Consider the following 21,835-nt stretch of genomic DNA (forward strand, 5'->3'; position numbering starts at 1 on the left):
AGTACAAGATTTATTAAAAGCTTCAACCAATGATTCAGTGTCGAGTTCAGCTAAGACATCATCTGTGAAATGTGTTAGATACAATTCTGAAAAAAGATTGGCAGTTGACGAGTGAATGGACCGGGAGTTACGTAAAGGCTGAGAAAAAGTAGGCAGAGGACAAGTAGAGACAGACTCTAATATCATTGAATAATGGTCAGAAATGCCAATATCTAAGACCTCTAAGTTGGACACAGAAAGACCATAAGATAACACAAGATCTAATGTATGACCCATATTGTGAGTAGGACCAGTGACATGTCGTACAAAACTGAAAGACTCAGTGAGGGAGATAAATTAATTTACCAGAGTTTTTGATGGACAGCATACATGAATATTAAAATCCCCAAGAAGCGGGAGTCTTTCACCACGAGAGACCTGTCCAGAGAGAAGTTCTGAAAATTGTTGGATGAATTCCTTATTAAATCTGGGATGCCTGTACACAAGTGCACAGAAAGCAGGACCCAAGATGTCAATCTTTAATAATTGGACCTCAAAACTGGAATACATGTCCATAGGTAGTGTTCTGCATTTTAAAGAGTTTCTACAAACAGTGGCAACACCACCTCCTCGCCCTGAAGTCTGTGGGGAATTTAAAAAGTCACAGCCTGGCAGTGTTGGATCCCCCAGGGCCATTTGTTCGCCAGGATTCAGCCAGGTCTCAGTGATGAATAAAAAGTCCAATGATCGTGATATAAAAAAGTCATTCAGAATAAAAGTCTTGTTCGATATCGAACATGCATTAACGAGGGCCATCTTAATACTGGCGATATCTGTGTTTTGCGGTGAAATAAAAGATATGCGTTTCAGCAAGCTGAGATTATCAAAATTGACACCCCACTTCACATCACTTTCACCAGTCAGAGGGTGACGGCATGAAGACCATATGGCCGGTATGTGATGGTTATCGGAGGAATCAGTCGGTAATCTGCAGGGATGTCGGCGTAACCCTCGATGGACATACCAGGGGCGACGCGCAATTCCAAGAGCAGCGCAATAGTTATAAACTCCATTTGACAGGCGGGCCGAGGAATTCAAACGCTGTAAATCCAGAGATGAGTAGAATAAAACCATATCGGAAGAAAGATGATTGCATGAACTTGCAAACAAGCAGGGAGCTCTCCGCTGAAACTGGTGAGGGCCAACAACAAAACTCCAACAGGCCAAGATGGGCAACAGAAGGCAGAACATCCTCAATGCATCCACCAACATAACTCGAATTCAAAGTTCATGTGCTTCAGCCCCACTGGACGTCGACGATGGACAGGGAATCAAGCAGCCCATTTAAGACTGCACGTAGCAGTCCCGGTGAAGACCATCGGTGAGTGCAGCGATGTTTATTTCCTTTGAAGAAATCCAGTCAGACGTGAGGTGTAGCGTAGATTTCAAACAAATTAAAAAGTCAATAGTCCATAAGATTGTCCATAAAAGAGAAGCATAAAACTCAATTTCCTGAGGTTGCTCGTACAAAAGGCCACTAAAAAAAAGCATCTAAAACATTGAAAAGAACCCGGAGAGCAATGGCAGACAAACACGCCAGTGTTCACTCTACCGGAAGTCTATCTATTACTAACCAGTTCTAACCAGTTACCAATTTGGAAAGGAGTCCACAGAATGTAGCGGGTTGCTACTTGAGAAATCATTCAAGCATCTCGTATACGCACTGTTCCAACGATCCAGAGACCAGCAATGAGCAACAGCAAAAGAAATAGAGCGCGAAAGAGGAGAGAAAGGCATTGGGAAGCAGGAGACAAAAAATAATAAGAAAACACGTTTTTATTTTTACTTGTTTTTTCCCTTTCTGTGCAAATCAGTGCAATAGCGTGCCCAGCCCATCCTTTATGTTGTTTGTTGACATGTTATCACAAATAAACTGCCGTTGCTATGTGTGTGTATGAGTTTATGAATTAATTTTGGGATTGTAGATTCAGTCAGGGGTGAATGATCATGTGGTTGATATCCAGTCTGCGATCAGTTCTGTAGTGTGCGCTCGGCTTTAGTATATGCGTGTCTGACCATTTGTTTCTAGTATCTCACTCTGTCTCTGGCGCACACATAAATGCCACTGTGATGCCGTGGTTTAAATTGAACTCAGAATTGATTTCTGAAGTTTTGAGAACCAGTTCAAAATTGTTGGAGGCAGAATTGCGATGTAGAGAATTCTCCAACAACTAGTGCCCTGGCAGACCCTGTGAAATATTGTTTATGCCCTGTTTATGATTAAATCTATATTAATGAATCCAGATGTCTATTTCTTAGCATATTTCCCATCCTGTGGAGTCTGCTGAACTGATACGACTGGCAGAATGCTGCACTGTTGTTTGCCAGAAGCTTCTTCCTGTGTCTGTTGTAAAGGTGTGGGATGTGAGATGATTGACAGCAGTTGGCACAAGTCTTGGCACCTGTGTGTGAACAGGTGGCACAGCGGGTGCACGGGGTGGTGGCAGGGTTACGGAACAGCGGTGCTGGGAGCGTTGCTAGGCAGCGCTGCGTGTCGGTGTGATGCGTTTCCATATGGCTGTCTGATTCTGTCAGTGTTTTATTGGACCAGATTCACACCCACACTGAAGTACTCCCTGTGTTCTTTTTGTAAAGTCTCACTTAACTCTACCTGTGGGGCAGCTCTTGCCTCTTTCTCTTTCTCACATGCTCTTAGCTCAGCTCTGTGGCCTCTCTCTCACAATCCCCAATTTCTCTTTATTTTTGAGCTCTGGAAGGTTTAAGTCCAGTTTGGAGGGGCAAAGGGTCATAATCTTTTAGCGCCTCTCACCACTTATTTTCTAAAGTCTCTTCCTTAAATTTCAAATTTTTGACAATTTTTCGCATCAGTATGATGTTAGATGCCTGACCTTGTGAGTAAGTGGCCACTTAAAGGAATATTCCAGATTCAATACAAGTTGAGCTCAATCGACAGCATTTTTGGCATAATATTTATTACAACAAAAATAATTTTGACTTGCCCCTCCTTTTCTTTTAAAAAAAGGACAAATCTGGGTTACAGTGAGGCACTTACAATGGAAGTAAATGAAGGTCCAATTTTCAAACTTTAAAATACTCACTGTTTCAAAAGTATAGCCACAAGACACAGTAAATGATATGAATGTAAACAAGATTTTAGTGTGAAAAAATCACTTACAAACCTTTTCTGTTTAAAGTTATAGCCAATTTTACAACTTTGTTGCCATGACGATGTAATGTCTTTTTACAGCTCAAATACATGAGTTTAAAAAAAAAAATTAATAATAATATAAGTGCTTTAATTATATTATAAGCTTCACATTTCTGCCTTTTAAACCATCCAAAAACTGGCCCCATTCACTTCCATTGTAAGTGCCTCACTGTAACCTCAATTTTTGCTTTTTTAAAGAAAAGAAGGGCGAGTCGAAATTAATTTTTTTGGTAAACATCATTATGCCACAAATGCTGTCGATTGATCTTAACTTGTATTGAACCAGGAATATTAATTTAACAAGTGATTGTGAACACACTTCTGCTCCGTTATGCGCCCATTCAGTGCCAAACTTATTGAAATGACCAACCGTATTTTATGAATCCATATTTGAGGATAATATGTTGTTTATTCTTGCATACAATGTTTAATGCTATTAATATTGTGTGTCATTGAAATCATGATACCAATAATAGCTTTTTCTTGACAGGTCAATCAATAGGTCAGTCTTTTGTCCCTAAAATGATGCCATTCCAGTAACAATGTGCTGTACTGCTTTGAATCTTGGACTGATTTAAGCTTACATTAGCTTACATTGGTGTGTTTGTGTGTGCTCTTGTTTTGTGTGTCTTGTAACTGTGTTCTATGTGACATGTAGGGCCAGAAGGTCTCGGGTTCAGCATCACATCAAGAGATGTCCCCTTAGGAGGCTCCGCCCCTATTTACGTGAAGAATATCCTGCCAAGAGGAGCAGCCATACAGGACGGGCGACTGAAAGCAGGGGACAGGTTGTTAGAGGTAAGAAAAAGTAATTAAAAGTTGGAATTGGAAATTGGAATTGGGAAAGACAACAAAAGTTGGAATTGTATCATAATTAATAATACTCAGGTACAGTGTTACTAATTAGATTAAGCTCTGTTTCCACAGCTTTTAAATACATTTAGTCACAGACAGTGCATGTGGGTAGATTACTTCTGAATTGTAATTTGGTACTGATAAAAAATCACATCTTGTTGATTACATTTTTAAGGTTGTCTGATCTGATTGCTTTTAGATTACTTCTGATGCAATTCTTGTTTATTCGATGTCACATTTGAGTAGGATAAGCTTATACCATTTTGACATAATGTTGCTTAAATGCATTATGGAAAACTAACTTAATGGATCAAAATATGAGAGTTGATTAGATTGTTTTGTGTGCGTGTTTTACTTGCTTTTTATCTGTTTCTGAGTGACATAAAAAAGGCCCATAAAAAGTTCATACTATGGCAATTTTGGCATTGCAAACGGCAACCATGTGTGGTAACAGATCTGACCAGTTATTTTTGTAAATCAACGTCTTTTCAATCTCAATAGTTGTCGCAAAAGCACATTCATGTACATTTTTGAAGCCGAGCACAAAAACGATGTGCAGAACTAAAATTAACTTTAATGCAATCGCTTCGGTATTTATGTGTGGATTACCATTTCACCTTCAGTGTAATTATGGCTGGTGGCTAGGATAAGGTCTGTGTGTGCAATCGTGCATACATTTTAACATTACATAATCCGTATTACATGTAAACCGTTACTACCCTGCACTGGTCGCAATTCAGTCTGATTTTGTGATTGGTGCAGGTCAATGGGGTGGATCTGAATGGCCGTGTTCAGGAGGAGGTGGTTTCTTTGCTGAGGGCGACGCCCATGGGCGGGACTGTGAGTCTGCTGGTGCTGAGACAGGAAGAGGCCTTTCTACCCAGAGAGATGGTAAGGAACTGTGTGTGTGCATGTGTGTGTTTGAGTGACGGTTAATGAGACAATGTCTTCATAACACTGTCAGTCACTAGTTCATCATGATGCACAGCAGCTCTGTTGTTTAGATGAGTCTCACCAAACTTGTTTTATCAAAGCTGTGTTTTTTTAGTCAAGGTTATTATAGTTTCACAATTTCAAATTTTCTTCACAAGCTCTGTTGCCATTCACATTTTGAACGTAATCATCAATATACAGTATTTGTCACATGCTATATCGGCATCAGCAGATTGGATGTCTTCTCAATGATTTTAAATACGGCTTTTTGTTTTTATTGCATATTTTATTTTCATTTTAGTTTTGTTTAGTTTTGCTAAATGTGCAAATATCCTAACCAGGTGCGATGCAATAAAGCAACAAGCGATCTATTCCATGTAAATTTGAGTTTCTCTTCTAACCAGATGCAACTTTGAATCACACTCAGCATAACTGCATTTAAAGCATCAAATACATTCTGATTTGCTGACTGTGTTGTGTCACGCAGCAGCTTCACTTTCACTGTTGAGGCAAATTATTTGTCACTAAAACAAAAAAACATGTCGAACCTCACCTAGTTATGACATGGTGTTAGTTTTAAATTTGTAGTTTTATATAATAGTAACTGGTTTGTTTAGTTGAAAAATTCATGATTTGTTTTAGTGTGTGCATGTTTGTGTATATAAGCATTCATGGGCTCTCAGCTGCAGTATTACCACAGTATTCTTCTTACTCTCTTTAGAACACAGAACAGGCAATGCAGAACACACGAGAATGGGTAAGAATGACACACACACACACACCCACCACACACACATTGTTGTCTCCCCCTTCATATTACACTGAAGTCTGTGTGTGTTTAATTTCGAATAACTTCTGATACTTTCAGTAAATGCTGCTTCTGAGCCAATCAAATATTAACAATATCTTAACGAATCTGAGTCTTTCTCTTTCTGTATCTGTCTGTCTTTCAAGTGTATTAGTAAACGCATAATTTATTTTGCTGTGATTTTGTCAGTAGTATAGACAAAAACCATGGTAATCCGTAGGGTTGGGTATTGATACAGATTTCCCGATTCGATGTCTGATTCACAAGCTTTCGATTCGATATTGATTCATATGGGTGAATTTCAGTTATAATGTCCCTTTTGTCTACATATGAAAAAGAAATCTCTCCCAGCTAATGCTGTTAATTATATAGGTGACCTTCTAACTAGGTACATTACAAAAATATTAATTATATTTTATTAGTTTTCATCATTTTGGTCACATTTTGGCAAATTAAACAATAAACATGTAACAAATATATATGACCTTTTTCTGCTGTAACCACTGGAGGGTCAACTTGGCCTTGTGCTTAGGGTCATTGTTGTGCTGGAAAGTCCAAGAGCGTCCCATGCGCAGCTTTCGTGCAGAAGAATGTCAGTTGTCTGCCAGTATTTTCTGATAACATGCTGCATTCATCTTGCCATCAATTTTCACAAGATTCCCCATGCCTTTAGAGCTCACACACCCCTAAAACATCAGTGAGCCACCACCATGCTTCACAGTGGGGATGGTATTCTTTTCGCTATAGGCCTTGTTGACCCCTCTCCAAACATAGCACTTATGGTTGTGATCATAAAGCTCTATTTTGGTCGCGTCTCTCCAAATTACAGTGTGCCAGAAGCTGTGAGGCGTGTCAAGGTGTTGTTGATCAGGGCCATTTGGGTGATTTCTGTTATCATTATGATTTAAAAAGGAGCCAAACAACTATGTGATGATAAATGGCTTCATATGATCACTATCCTTAAATAAAAGACAGTTTTTTTTTTTTTTTTTGTATGATCAGTCATATTTTCAAAATCACTGCCAAAATTTCACAATTTCTGCCAGGGTATGCAAATATTTGAGCACAATTGTGTATGTGTGTGTATGTATGTATATATATATATATATATATATATATATATATATATATATATATATATATATATATATATTACATGTTTATTGTTTAATTTGTACTATTTACAAGTATTTAACCAATCGGCATTTCTGTAAAAGAGCTGTAGATACACGCATGTTAACGAGAGGACTCAAATTACTTTGTCATCTGTGCTATGCATGATTACGATTAAATGTTTGTTTCATGGTTTTTGATCAACAACTGACTGTAGAGAACAAAAAGGATATTAAAAGAGACATTATTCAATTACAAATGGGTCTCGTCTTTGGACACGCATTACACGGAACAACTTTTACACTCAACATGCAGTGAAAAGAATCTCGCTGCTGAATTACTCCCACTATACTACATAATTACTGGTGAGTGAAATGTAAACATTTAACAGGCAGTTGCAAAATACTGTAGATACATTTTAGTCGCATAGCGCGAAATTTGGTTGCAAATGCGAGTGATTTCCTCTCATTGTAGTGGAGGGTTGCGCTTAGAGTAAAAGATCGATCTTGGGATTTAAGAATCAATATTGAAATCGTTCAAATGAAGATTGCGATGCCCACCCCTAGTAATCAATCTCAAATCCTGGAAGATCTGGAATTTTGTAATGTGGTTTTACGGTCATGGAAAATGTGGAAATTACCATAATATCCTGGAAAATAATAAGTATTCCTTGAATTTGTTTTATTGTAACATTATAGTAAAATTGTATGCACACAAAGTAACAGTCTACCCTAAACACGGCAGAAAAAGTATGTTGATCTTGCAAAATTCACAAAATTCTTGTCTGACTTTTGTTTTCAAATCATATTCGATATTTATGAAATATATAGTGAATATTTCTCATAATATCAGACATAATTAGCTTAAATGTTTTGTTTTTTTTAACAAATATGGGGGTTATTTTAGATCACTTGGGTTTGAAAGCAATGCAAATAGCAGTTGAACACTATTACACCATCACCTTTTGTGCATGCACAGCTATTCCAATAACCACGATTTTGTTCAACTTCTAGTTTAGTAATGCATTAATACAGTATTTCAGGTGGTAACTCTGAAGAATCACACTAAACACACACACAGATATCAGGCATGAATTTCATTGGCTTCAAACACACCCCCTCTCTCTTGTTTTATCTGTTTTTCTCTTTTTGTCCGTTTCACTGTTGTTTGTGCATTAACCTCTTATGGCTGATTAGATCTGCATTACCAGCTGCAGGCGTGAGAGAACTAAATTACAGCTATCAATTTCTTTCTGAACGTGTGTGTGTGTGTGTGTTTCAGAGATTGCTATAAGGTGATTAAAGCTCAATAAAGATGGAGAACTTTGTAGAGGAGTCACTCAATGAATGCTTGTTTAACTGACATCTCTCTCTCTTATTTTCTGTCTCTCCCCCACACAAACACTCACACACTGACAGCTTCTAACATGCGGGAGTCATTGCGGAGGTCAGGAGAGTATGTAATGGGTTTATTATCTGTTTGTCTGAATCAGAGAGCCAGAGGTTTGGCAGTCAGCATTTCTCATGTAATCCCAGCCCCCCTTCATTTACCTTTACTGAATTTCCATCAGATGCAGGTGAAAATGATAGCTGTGCATGTCAGTGACACAGTGACAGACAGGATAGTGATTTGAATCCAAAAGGTGCAAGTGCAGAGATTTGTGGCATTTAAGAGGTGACTGGCCATAAGAGTACTTGGAACTGCTTGTCGATGAAGATTTTTATATTGTTCTGATGTTTTTCTAATGAACCTGTCTATCCAGGCTGCCCTCGTTCCCCTGTTTTCAACCTTAAACCTTCGTCATTGCTTTCAAATGGACATTTTGTTGAAACATTATTTATTGAACTAAGCCTGAGAGATGAACGGTATTGTGTCTCTATGTAGAAGGTAGAAGAGGAGGAGTTGGTCTTAACCCCAGACGGTACTCGTGAGTTCCTGACGTTGGAAGTGCCTCTGAATGACTCCGGCTCAGCAGGTTTGGGAGTCAGTGTCAAGGGTAACAGGTCAAAGGAGAGCCACGCTGACCTGGGCATCTTTGTCAAGTCTATTATCAATGGAGGAGCAGCATGCAAGGTTAGACATCTACACACAGTTTATTTTATGATGTAAAGACACAGTGAGATGGCTTGATGAACAGTTTTCTTTGTTGTATTTCCTATTAAAACTGAAAGGGCGGGACATATCCAAAAGGCCATCCCCTTTGTTAAAGGGATAGTTCACACAAAAATGAAAATTCCCATGATTTACTCACCCTCATGCCATCCTAAATTTGTAAGACTGTTTATCTTCCGCTGAACACAGACAAAGATTTTTAAAAGAATATTTCAGCTCTGTAGGTCCATCAGTGCAAGTGAATGGTGGCCAAAACTTTGAAGCTCCAAAAAGGACATAAATGCAGCATAAAGGTAATCCATAAGATGAGAAACAGATCGATATTTAAGTCCTTTTTTTACTATAAATTCTTCTACCTGTCCAGTAGAAAAATGTGAAAGTGGAGATTTGTAGTAAAAAAAAAACAAAAAAAAAACAGGACTTCAATATTAATATCTTTCTCACCCACACCTATCATATCGCTTATGAAGAGATGGATCTTAATGTGCTTTTTGGACCTTTAATGTTCTGGCCACCATTGACTTGCACTGAAGCGGCCTACAGAGCTGAGCAGGGGCGCATTAAGGTACCTCTGGGCCCCTCTGCCAGGTATCCAGAGGTGGCAGCGGGGGATGGCTGTTGTGCTCTTAACATGCGCTACACGGACTGCCTTCACGGTTGCGCATCGTCTCCATGTTTACAACAGCGTCTCCCACTGAAAACAACATTTTGATATCATGTATATAATTGACTCCTTAGCATTTGTTGTCTTGCAGTTGTGGTTGGTTACGCAGTGTATATTTAAATCTGACCATTAGAGTGTATGTTAATATGTATATGAGTAGTCTTCATCATCTCATGCTCTGGTGTAGGATGGCAGACTGCGAATCAATGATCAGCTCATCGCAGTCAATGGGGAGTCGTTGATAGGGAAAACCAACCAGGATGCCATGGAAACGCTGCGTAAGTCCATGTCAACAGAGGGCAACAAGCGAGGGATGATTCAGCTGATCGTGGCAAGAAAAATCAACAAACGTCTTGAGGTAAAGGAAGAACATAGACAGAGAACATTTACATGTATGCATTGAGTAGACCCTTTTATTCAAATTGACTGGTAAATGCATTTAAATGCCTTTGCCTTGGGATTCAAACTCTTAACCTTTGCTATACTCTACCAGTTAAACTGCAGGAAAGTTACAGAATAAAGACAAAGAGATAAAAAGATAGTAAAAACTTTGAACATCATTGCAACCCTCTATGGACACGTTGGAGAAAGAATCGGCGTTGGCTAGTAAATTTTTGGTTTTACTTCCCAGATTTTTAACGGCTTTTATGCGTAATGCAACTGAAAACTGAAAAAGGTATTAAGCAAACCAAGAAGGGGGCATCTTCACATATACTGTACAGTATTTTATTTAATGTAAATGTATAACTTCACGCAATATAGTGTGTGAGATTGATCAAAAGCGAAATATGAAATAAAATGTACATTTTAATCACATTTTAGCTTCTTACAAATGTACAAGTTTCACATTCACATTTCACATACATTTTTATGATGCCATGAAATTGCATTTTAAATAATGATACAAACTGTTGTCACTGTTTGATATTTCAGTCACATTTTTAACAAAACATTCACAAGTTTGGAACCTAATAATGAAAATAGAATTACACACTTAAAAAATATTTAAGTTAAAAATAATCTACCAAAACTACTATGCAAAAATATAGCATTTTACCAAACCCTTGCATAGATGCTGCATTTGTTAAATTCTTTAATATTTACAATGTTTTTTTTTTAATTTATTTTTTTAAGTACAAATATTTCATAATGTATGATTGTCCCTTTAAATATTTATAATTTACACATACACATTACATACAATTACTGCATTTTGTTGCATGTTTGTTTATATGCACTTATACGATTTACATTGAGTATGTATAATTTGATATGTATAACGAGCACTAAATTGGTACCGTCTCTTTAAGAGTGTTTACGTATGCGAGTGATTTAGGCTATTTCTTGTTTGGAAGGCTGCATCCTCCGGAGGTCGCATTTGTCGGCCGCGTACGTCATGGAGGCTGTCTCATTTCATAAAACAAGTAGGACACTTCGAATGCAGCCTTTGAATGCGACCTTCTTTCACGGGAATTCGGAGGATGCATGAGGTGCATCCTTCGTGGGCACTCACAACCCACAATTCTTTGCTTCAACGGAAATGTCAAAAAAAATTATAATGCCAATTTGCCCGTAAATATGATGTTGAAACGCAAGTAATGATAATTCCCAAGTTGAAGTACCTCAGTAGATGGGTGCAGAGTAAATAATATGGATAATTATATTAATATATAATTAAAATAAAGTATTAGACTAAAAGTACAGCTGAAAAATCTATTTTCTTTTCTCTTTACATCATTATAACTCTCCTAAAATGTACCTCATACATTCCCTTCTAAAGGAACTTTGTACCCTTCTCACTCAAAGCGCTCGCACTTATTAAAGAGTGGTCATGTTCCGTTTCCGTTTGTCCTACGAAGGCCATCTCGTTTAAACGAGGCTTGTTTAAAGGAGGATGCTCAGTATACTGCAGCCTTCAAAGGACGCATCCTACCTAGCATGCAGCCTTCGAAACGAGACACAGCCTTACTCACAATGTAGAGGGCTGCATTAAATAAATTAATGTGTTTGTATGAATTCTCTGCTGATGGCAATTTGGGTGAAAATGAGATTTCAATAAAACATGTTAAAGTTTGATATGTAGAATATGTTATTTTCTAGACCTGGAAAAGCCATGGAAATGAATACAATCTTTAAAGTGGAACTGGAAATTTCTATAATGAAAATGTAATTTTCTTATTTCCCCTCTACTAAAAAGATCTCGTCAGCTAGGTAAAGCTCTTTTGTGGAGTAAAACTTGCCCGCAAGGTATAGTGATGGCTGATTTCTGAACTAAACATTCTTTTGAGTCAATTAATAGGTCAAAACGGTTTACAAATCAGTCTAAATGATTCATTGGTGAATTGTTCTGAATCAAATTTATTTTTATAAATCCAAATCCAGTAATCACATGACTGGAAAGGGCATGGAAAAGTCATGGAAATTCATTGGTTAAAAAGTGTGGGAAACCTACATATTTCATCATGATACAAAACTTAAAATGTATTCTCTAATTTGCCTGGAATCCAGCGTATCTGCTTCTTTCTCAACACACACACTTGCACTTAAGTCAGCTGTGTGCTGTTTTCTTGTCTCTCCCCAGAGAGAGTGTTTAAATACCAGACAATCAGGTCACTGAATTTCACAAGCGACAGTTTGTCCGTAAGGGCCTTCTAGAAATATCTTCGCCAATTCTGAAGGGAAAACAGTGATGGACTCGCACATATTTCTGTCACTGGGCTGTTATGAATGAGGCTTTTAAAGTTTGGGCGATGCCGATTACTTTCTTACCCAGAGCAGAATCAAGAAAGAAAATAACTACAGGAGTTTCCCTTCCTGTTGAGCGTGCAGCCAATCAGAGCGAAACAAGTTTGAAAGTGCTCATGATTGACACGTTTTTCAAATTTTGTGTGGAGGGGAAACAGCATTAAAGAAATAAATTGATTTTAATATAAAAGCATTGCTTGAGAATTAAAGGGATAGTTCAACCAGAAATGAAAATTTGGTCATCATTTGCTCACCCTCATGCTGCTAAAAACTGTATGTCTATTTCTTTCTTCTGTGGAACGCAAAAGGAGGTGTTAGACAGAATGTTAGTGTCTGACCGTCTCAGTCACCATTCACTTTTGTTGAATGAAAGATGATGCTATGAAAGTCAATGGTAACTGAGGTTGTCAATCCCAAAAAAATTTACCTTTTATGTTCCAAGGGAGAAAGAGAGTCATACAGGTTTGAAACAACAAGAGGGTGAGTAAATGATGACAGAAATTTAACTTTTGTGTAAACTTGTCTTTATAAGTATAAAGTAGAATTGAAATATCTTTTTAGAAATGAAACCTGCAATAAATGGAGGTTGTGTGCTTTATAAAAAATGCTAAAATCATGATGTATTTCATGTTCCTCAGGGTGAGAGCCGATGTAGTCCACATGGATTAGAGCGGACTCTAAGTCCATCTCCTGACGACCACGAGCGACGGATCTCACACTCGCTATATGGCATTGAGGGGCTCGATGACAACCTAAGACCACAATGCAACACGAATAACTGCAAAATGAGTGAGTAACAACACTGAAAACACATAATGAGTTACAGTACCAGTAAACATTCAGTTGCCATCAGTGCCCTGCAAACTGTACTGTATAGGAAATTCAGACATCTTAAAGGGACAGTTCACCCAAAAATCTAAATTGTGTCATAACTTCACGCTCATGTTATTCCAAACCTGCATGGCTTTCTTTCTTCTGTGGAGCACAAAAGACATAAGGCAGAATGACTGCCTCAGTAATCATTCACTTTTATTGTATGGAAAAAGATGCAATAAAAGTGAAAGTTGACTGAGGCCATTATTCCCTAACATTCTTTTTTAATTCTCCTATTGTGTTCATCAGAAGAAAGTAATTTGTGCAGGTTTGGAAAAACAAGAGGCTGAGGAAATGACAGAATTTAGTAAGTTCTAAATTGTAGGGAGTTTATATGCTCTGTCCGAAGGAAACTGCTGACAGCATAAGGAGGCAGTACAGGAAAATAATTATTTGCATTGAATTTCTTCAAGCTGGATGAAGTTAACTCTTACCAGATACTCTCTGCAATCACATTTGAACATAGCATCAGGTTTCAGTGGTAGAATTGGCATCACTCGGAGAAACAAGTGCTCTAACAGAAAACATATGAGTGCTACTCTGGACAAACAGATGCAGAGTCGTGTAGGTTCACTGAGGGCTCTCTGTGTGAGCGAGAGCTATTATGTGCCTGTCAGGAACTGAATCCACTCATGGGAAATGACAGTAGCACAGTCTATCAGGGTGCCAGACACGCACACACTTACACACAAACATGCGGATGCTTTTCCATTTACTCAATATATGCACAGTCATGTGCATTCTATACCTACATTTACAAACACATGCACAGACAGTCTTTGATTTGTGAGCAATTCTGAAGAGAGATACAGACCTACTCTGATCAGAATGTTATTAATGTCTATGCCAAAGACCTGTTTTGAAAGATGTCTAAGTGAAGATAAAGACCTTTTATCAAAGTGAACCTCTGACCCCCTAAGTTGTTGGTTTGGGTGTGGATCTACTGTCCATGTGAAGGTCCATGCAGACATCGCAGCAGCTGTGCTGTCTTTAACATATAGTAAAAAAGTGTTTTTGGCTCAAAGCTTATTTGTCAGATTTTTTGTGTGTGGTGGGACATTGTGGTTGGTGCAGTGATATTTGTCAGTTTCTGAAGCTCAGCTGGTAAAGTGTGGTGGTGGCAACACCAAGGTCCTGGGGTCGATTGCTGGAAATGCATGAAAATGTCTAATGTCTCTCTCTCTCTCTCTCTCTCTCTGTATGTGTATGTGTGTGTATATATACATATATAAAATGTATTTCCATAAGAGCAAAATTGTTACATTATTCCAAACTTTTAACCGCCAGTGTATGTATAATAAATATATATATATATATATATATATATTTCTCAGTTTTTCATAATTCCTGACATCCCGTAGATAACATTCCATATCTTAGGTCAGTTAGGATCACTACTTTAAGAATGTGAAATGATTTATTTCAGCTTTTATTTCTTTCATCAAATTCCCAGTGGGTCAGAAGTTTACATTAGGGATGTGCGCTACGACTAATTTGACTGTCGTTTAAACGGAAGTTTTATAACCGACTAGTCTAAAGAGAAACCAACCTTCAGAAAACAGTTTAAAAAAACATTTTTATGCGACCCATTTAAAATACTTAATCTATTACAAATCCGATGCTAAATTCCACTGAAAAGGGGCATTTATCTGCGACGTGCTCGCCTTGCATTATGATCATTGTACATTAAAAATAGAACATGGCACGCATTCACTGATTCAACATTAGCGAATATTTAACAGACATATTTATTGAAAACAATTGAATGAATAGTGCAGGATCAATGGAACAAACCTAAAAGCCTGTTCTAAATGGAAATCACCAAATAAGAGTTACTTAACATATTAAATCAGTCAGGACATTGTTGAAAATAATTAACAGGTAGACTAAGCCAAATCTATGAGAGAGAAAATAATGCGCTGAAAAGTCACATGTATTTCACACCGTGCAGTCGTGCATTAACCATTGATCTAATATGACAGCTGTTCGGTAAAGAACGTTAACCAATAACAGTTCTGATGTAAAAAAAAGAAAAAAGTAGCTATAGGATAGAAAAAATATGCCTGTGTTGTAGCCTGCAATAAACCTAATGTATTCTAAACATGATGTGCACACAGAACAAAACTTTGTTGAAAATAGCCTTCTTAATCAGCAGAAAAAAAAAATTGCATACCTAGTCAAAAACAGTTATTTTCTTGGCTACTTACTCAAAAGCATACATTTTTTGATGAGTACAATTAACCCTTCGACATGGTCTGGTGAAAGACAGGACTTGACTCACCTGCGGCGATTATCCTGCGCTTGAAAAAGCCTGTTCAGCGGAAAAATAATGTACAAGCATGCACAGATGTAAAGAAGACTCAAATGTGAAAACATCACACTTTCAAGCATTTGGAAAGCTGATTCCCACACCACCGGAGTGATTTCCTAACTACTTTGCTGAGTTTGCTTGTCTAGTGAGAGGACATTTTCCTGCGCATGCCACGAGTGAGAGAGGGAAGAAGCACGCGCAGCCTGAGGTGAAATTAAACTCTGTATCTGCTCCAGATATCCTCTTTTTTTTAAATAATATTTGTATTATTAATTCTATTTAAAATATGTAACATTAATATGACAGTAATTTAAGTGCAGCCTCTGTAAAAATATAAAGCCAAACATAAATATTTAAAAACTATTATCAGTTTAATGGGGGGAAATAGTAACCGACTAGTAATTCCAGTGTCGACTAGCAGTATCCGAACCGTCTAGTCGACTAGTCTCGCACATCCCTAGTTTACATACACTTTGTTAGTATTTGGTAGCATTGCCTTTAAATTGTTTAACTTGGGTCAGACGTTTTGAGTAGCCTTCCACAAGTTTATCAAAATAAGTTGCCGGAATTTTGGCCCATTCCGCCCGACAGAACTGGTGTAACTGAGACAGGTTTGTAGGCCTCCATGCTTGCACATGCTTTTTCAGTTCTGCCCACAAATTCTCTATCAGATTGAGGTCAGGGCTTTGTGATGGCCACTCCAATACCTTGATTTTGTTGTCCTTTAGCCATTTTGCCACAACTTTAGAGGTATGCTTGGGGTCATTTGGAAGACCCATTTGCGATCAAGCTTTAATTTCCTGGCTGATGTCTTGAGATGTTGCTTCAATATAATCCACATAATTTTCCTTCCTCATGATGCCATCTATTTAGTGAAGTGAACCAGTCCCTCCTGCAGAAAAGCACCCCCACAACATGATGCTGCCACCCCCATTCTTCACAGCAGGGATGGTGTTCTTCATCTTGCAAGCCTCACCCTTTTTCCTCCAAACATAACGATGGTCATTATGGCCAATCAGTTCAATTTTTGTTTCATCAGACCAGAGGACATTTCTCCAAAAAGAAAGATCTTTGTCCCCATTTGCACTTGCAAACTGTAGTCTGGCTTTTTTATGGTGGTTTTGGAGCATTGGCTTCTTCCTTGCTGAGCAGCCTTTCATGTTATGGTGATATAGGACTTGTTTTACTGTGGATATAGATACTTGTCTACCTGTTTCCTCCAGCATCTTCACAGGGTCCTTTGCTGTTTTTCTGGGATTGATTTGCACTTTTCGCTCCAAACTACGTTCATCTCTAGGAGACATAATGCGTCACCTTCCTGAGCTGTATGATGGCTGTGTGGTCCCATGGTGTTTATACTTGCGTACTATTGTTTGTACAGATGAAAGTGGTACCTTCAGGCATTTGGAAATTGCCCTCAAGGTTGAACCAGACTTGTGAACGTCCACAATTTTTTTTTTCTGAGGTCTTGACTGATTTCTTTAGATTGTCCCATGATGTCAAGCAAAGAGACATTGAGTTTGAAGGTAGGCCTTAAAATACATCTACAGGTGCACCTCCAATTGACGCCAATTAGCCTATCAGAAGCTAATTGGCTAATTGGCTAATTTCCTATTAAAGGCTTGACATAATTTTCTGGAATTTTCCAAGCTGCTTAAAGGCACAGTTAACTTAGTGTATGTAAACTTCTGACCCACTGGAATTGTGATATAGTCCATTAAAAGTGAAACAATCTATCTGTAAACAATCTTTGAAAAAATTACTCATGTCATGCACAAAGTGTGTGTGTGTGTGTGTGTATATATATTAATATACAGTACTGTGCAAAGTCTTAGGCGCATTATATTTTTCACAAAAACATTTGTCTTAAAATTGTTATTGTATATATTCTGCTTTTAGGGTATCAGTAGGAAATATCAATTTTAGGTTTCAACATTCCCTTTGCAAATAGAATTGAATAGAAGAACAAGGAGTCCTGTAACAGATGGCCCCCTCAGAGGCCGGATTTCATCATTGAGGCAGTCTGGGATTACATGAAGAGACAGAAGCAAATGCTTGAAACATCCTATCTGCCAACAACCAAGAAAAGCTGTGTCCAGGTGTACCTAGGAGAATTGGTGCTGTTTTGAAGGCAAAGGTGGTCACACCAAATATTGATTTAGCTTTTTTATGTTTACTGGACTTTGTATGACGTTAATTGATAATTAAAACATATTTTTGGCATTATTTTTTAAGACACCCTCACTATGTAACATTTTTCAGAAGTGCCTAATACTTTTGCACAGTACTGTATATACAGTATATACACAGGTTAAATTGGGATTTCAGGGGTGGGGGAACCCTAAAATCAGTGGCGTCAATAAAGTTATAATAAAATACATGAGTGTCTAAATATGGATTTCTTAATAGGTCTGTATGGTATGTAATTCACAGAAGTTTTTTCTTTCAGATGAATCAATTTTCCTGGGATTCTGTTAAATGTTTTCATGTCCTTATTCAACTTAATTGTGAAAATACATAATTACATTTAATATTTGGTTTTTACATTGGATGACAAAAAAAAACTTGATTAAGAATGATATCAAATGTATTTTAAACAAATGTTTTCATTAAAAATAATATGATCACAATAACAATTTGAGTTTAAGGTATAGTTGTGTAGAAGTTGTTTGATTCCCCTGTTAAAGGAATGTTCTTGGCTCAGTCGACAGCATCTTTGGCATAATGTTGACTACCACAAAAATGTATTTCAACTCAATCCTTTTCTTTAAAAAAAGCAAAAAAGCAAAAATCGAGGTTACAGTGAGGCACTTACAATGGAAGTGAATGTAGGGCCAATTTTTCAAAGGTATAGCCACAAGATACAAGCCACAATATGCATGTAAACATGATTTTAGTGTGATAAAATCACTTGCAAACCTTTTCTGTTTAAAGTTATAGCCAATTTTACAACTTCGATTCCATGATGATGTAATGTCAACAAACCCTAAAATGACTGTAAATATGACATTTTAGACAACTTTACAGCTCAAATAATACACAAGTTTTAACAGAATAATTAATGTAAGTGCTTTTATAAAATTGTAAGCTTGAAATTTCTTTCATTGTCCCCTGTCACTTCCATTGTAAGTGCCACTGGAACCTCGATTTTAATCTTCTTTTTTTTTTTTTTTTTTTTTTTTTGTGGTTTTTCTCCCCTTTTCTCCCCAATTTGGCATGCCCAATTCCCAATGCGCTCTAAGTCCTCGTGGTGTTGTAGTGACTCGCCTCAGTCCGGGTGGCAGAGGACAAATCTCAGTTGCCTCCACCTCTGAGACCGTCAATACGTGCATCTTATCACGTGGCTTGTTGAGCGCATTACCGCGGAGACGTAGTGCGTGTGGAGACTTCACGCTGTTCTCCGCGGCATCCACGCACAACTCGCCTCGAGCCCCACCGAGAGTGAGAACCACAAATTACAGCGACCACGAGGAGGTTACCCCATGTGACTCTACCCTCCCTAGCAACAGGGCCAATTCGGTTGCTTAGGAGACTTGGCTGGAGTCACTTAGCACTCTCTGGATTCGAACTCGCGACTCAATACTCGCTGAGCTACCCAGGCCCCCAGATTTTTTCTTTTTTTTTAATGAAAAGGAGGAACGAGTCGAAATTCATTTTTGTGGTAATCAACATTATGCCACAAATGCTGTCGATTGAGCTTAACTTGTATTAAACCCAGAACATTCCTTTAACAGGGGAATCAAACACCTTCTACACAACTATACCTTATACTCAAATTGTTATTGTGATAATATTATTTGTAATGAAAACATTTGCATTAAACTATAAAAGTAAAAAATTCTTCACTGTGGCATGAAGAAGCATTTTCACTAGTGAATCCTACTGTATTGCTTGGAAAAAAAAATCCAAAATAAATAAAAAACATAAACATGATAAAAATAAATGCTGGATCAACAAAAACGGAGTATACATATAAATATACAAATAACAGTAAAACCTCCAGTGTGTTGGTCGAGTGGTCTTTTTGTTCTTTATTGATGCCGCTTTGTATGCGAATTGATTCCGGATTCAAAACCCCTTTGTTTATACAGCTTTTTAATAAACTAAGAAAAATCGCTACTGCAAATCAGTGGATCTAAGAAAAGGGTGAGCAGTTGATTGCATGTTACATGATTTCTATGAATCAGAGATCGAATCACAATGCAATACAGGAGTGGAACACGTGTCTATATGCGGGGGCATGCGGTCTCGTGCCGCTCTCGAATATGTTGCCTCTACCAGTGTCCGCAACTGACAAGAGCGAAGCATAATGAACTTGAAATATTTAAGTACACTCGCTAAATAGAGACAGAACGCATCAAATGGATCAAACAAAAACCGTATTAGGGAATGCAAGAAATGGAATGGATTAACAAACAAGCATTTTTATTTTTTATTTTTTTGGAATCGTTAAATCCAATTTAACCCCTTTATATACAGTATATATCATATGTATGCTTTTGGTGGTCAACCAAAATAGGCTTTTCATAGTTACTAGTAGGGCTGCACGATACAAAGGGTTATGCGTAGTTGTAAATTGCGATATTCGATATGCAGTGGGAAATAATCTTATGAAGTCATCGAAGTACACGGAACATCAGAACCTCAACCATCCAAATATACTGAAGTTTTTTGGAAGAAAAAAGAAATGGACTCATACTGGCAGCCAAAAGTTTGGAATAATGTACAGATTTCGCTGTTTTGGAAGGAAATTGGTACTTTAATTCACCAAAGTGGCATTCAACTGATCACAAAGTATAGTCAGGACATTACTGATATAAAAAACAGCACCATCACTATTTGAAAAAAGTAATTTTTTATCAAATCTAGACAGACCCCATGTCCAGCAGCCATCACTCCAACACTCTTATCCTTAAAGGTGCAGTATGTAAGATTCAGAAACCCTTGTTATTAATGACACCTGTGGCCGTTAAGTGAACTGCAACCAGCTACCTGTTGCTCGTGCTCGTGCTCGTGCACACACTCCATAGGGATGCAAGCGAGCGAGCATCGACCAAAACAATGATGTAACGTACAAAGAGACTGAACGTGATTCACCGACATCATGTTGACAGATAAGGTAGCATAATTAAAATTACACAGTTATGATTGTTTTACTACAAACTTTGAGACTGTATATTATATTTGACTATCCAGTGCTGGAACAAAGCTAAAACAAAGTGTGGATATAGGTTTGACTATGTGAGACTGCAGTTTGAAGTAATCACTTTTCTTTGCATGATACATTTGACTGCATTTATATGATAGCCTATGTCTGCATTAGCTAGCTTGCCAGCTTTATCAATAGCTGTTAACTAAATTTGGTGGATGATGACAGTAGCTGTTTATAAAATAAACTATACATTATAAATATGTTGACACAATTCAGAATTGATGTGATTCCATCACAACTGTCGTTTTGATATATCGATGTGCTACTACTTTATAATAATAGAATATATATATTTTCTGTATAACCAAGTTACGTTACACTAATGAATGGGTCTTTTTGCATTATCTTGAACATTGTCTAGCATTCATTTCATGTGTTATTGTAGTTTACCTTGCTGAATAATTACAGATTAACATTGTTCATGACAGTTACTGTGAATCAGCATTCCTGACTTTCAGTATAAAGAGAAGATCGTTTAAATTATTTGAAAGATACGAAGCAAGGTAGCTTGCAATTCGTCAGTGTTAGCAGGCAATATCAAGTTCGCTAAAATTACACAGATTTATGGCACTATATTTCACATGCTTTGCAGTTATGTAAGCTTACCTGTCCAGTAAGAAGAATGCCAATTCAGGGTCGGTTTTGATCCCCAAAACCGAACGAAGATCCCTCCAGGAATCAAATGCCCTGCCAGTGTTCACTCTAGTTTTCGATCGACCACGATCATGTTCCCGCTTAGCCAGATGGGATTCAGTAGATAAATATTTTTTTTTTTTTTTTGGCTTACTCAGAGTTTGTGTAGGTGTCGGTGTTGTGCTTGGAGTTGGCCGTTTGCTGGATTCCATCTCTAAGATAATGTTACCTAGTGTTGCAGTTTGTTGTTGCTGTTGAATCACGCATAAACGTCACATCCTTTGGATTTTCCCAGCAAAAGCAACCTGCTCCCTTCGCATGAAAATCAGTCTACAGGGAAGGGCTCGTTTTTTAAGTTGTGTTACAAG

The 21,835-nt window shown here is 37.7% G+C and overlaps 1 protein-coding gene across 3 annotated transcripts in view; it reads left to right on the forward strand.

The window, feature by feature from the left end:
* Positions 1 to 21,835, forward strand: part of LOC127441121 (partitioning defective 3 homolog) — a 144,112-nt gene that overhangs the window by 54,200 nt on the left and 68,077 nt on the right. For all 3 annotated transcript variants that reach the window (XM_051698331.1, XM_051698332.1, XM_051698333.1), the window contains exons 10-15: positions 3,867 to 4,006; positions 4,826 to 4,954; positions 5,718 to 5,753; positions 8,802 to 8,990; positions 9,881 to 10,051; positions 13,077 to 13,227. In XM_051698331.1, coding sequence (XP_051554291.1) covers positions 3,867 to 4,006; positions 4,826 to 4,954; positions 5,718 to 5,753; positions 8,802 to 8,990; positions 9,881 to 10,051; positions 13,077 to 13,227 — 816 coding nt within the window. The remainder of the gene's footprint in view (positions 1 to 3,866; positions 4,007 to 4,825; positions 4,955 to 5,717; positions 5,754 to 8,801; positions 8,991 to 9,880; positions 10,052 to 13,076; positions 13,228 to 21,835) is intronic.

Source organism: Myxocyprinus asiaticus, chromosome 5 (assembly GCF_019703515.2).
Source record: "Myxocyprinus asiaticus isolate MX2 ecotype Aquarium Trade chromosome 5, UBuf_Myxa_2, whole genome shotgun sequence".
NCBI classification, from domain to species: Eukaryota; Metazoa; Chordata; class Actinopteri; order Cypriniformes; family Catostomidae; genus Myxocyprinus; species Myxocyprinus asiaticus.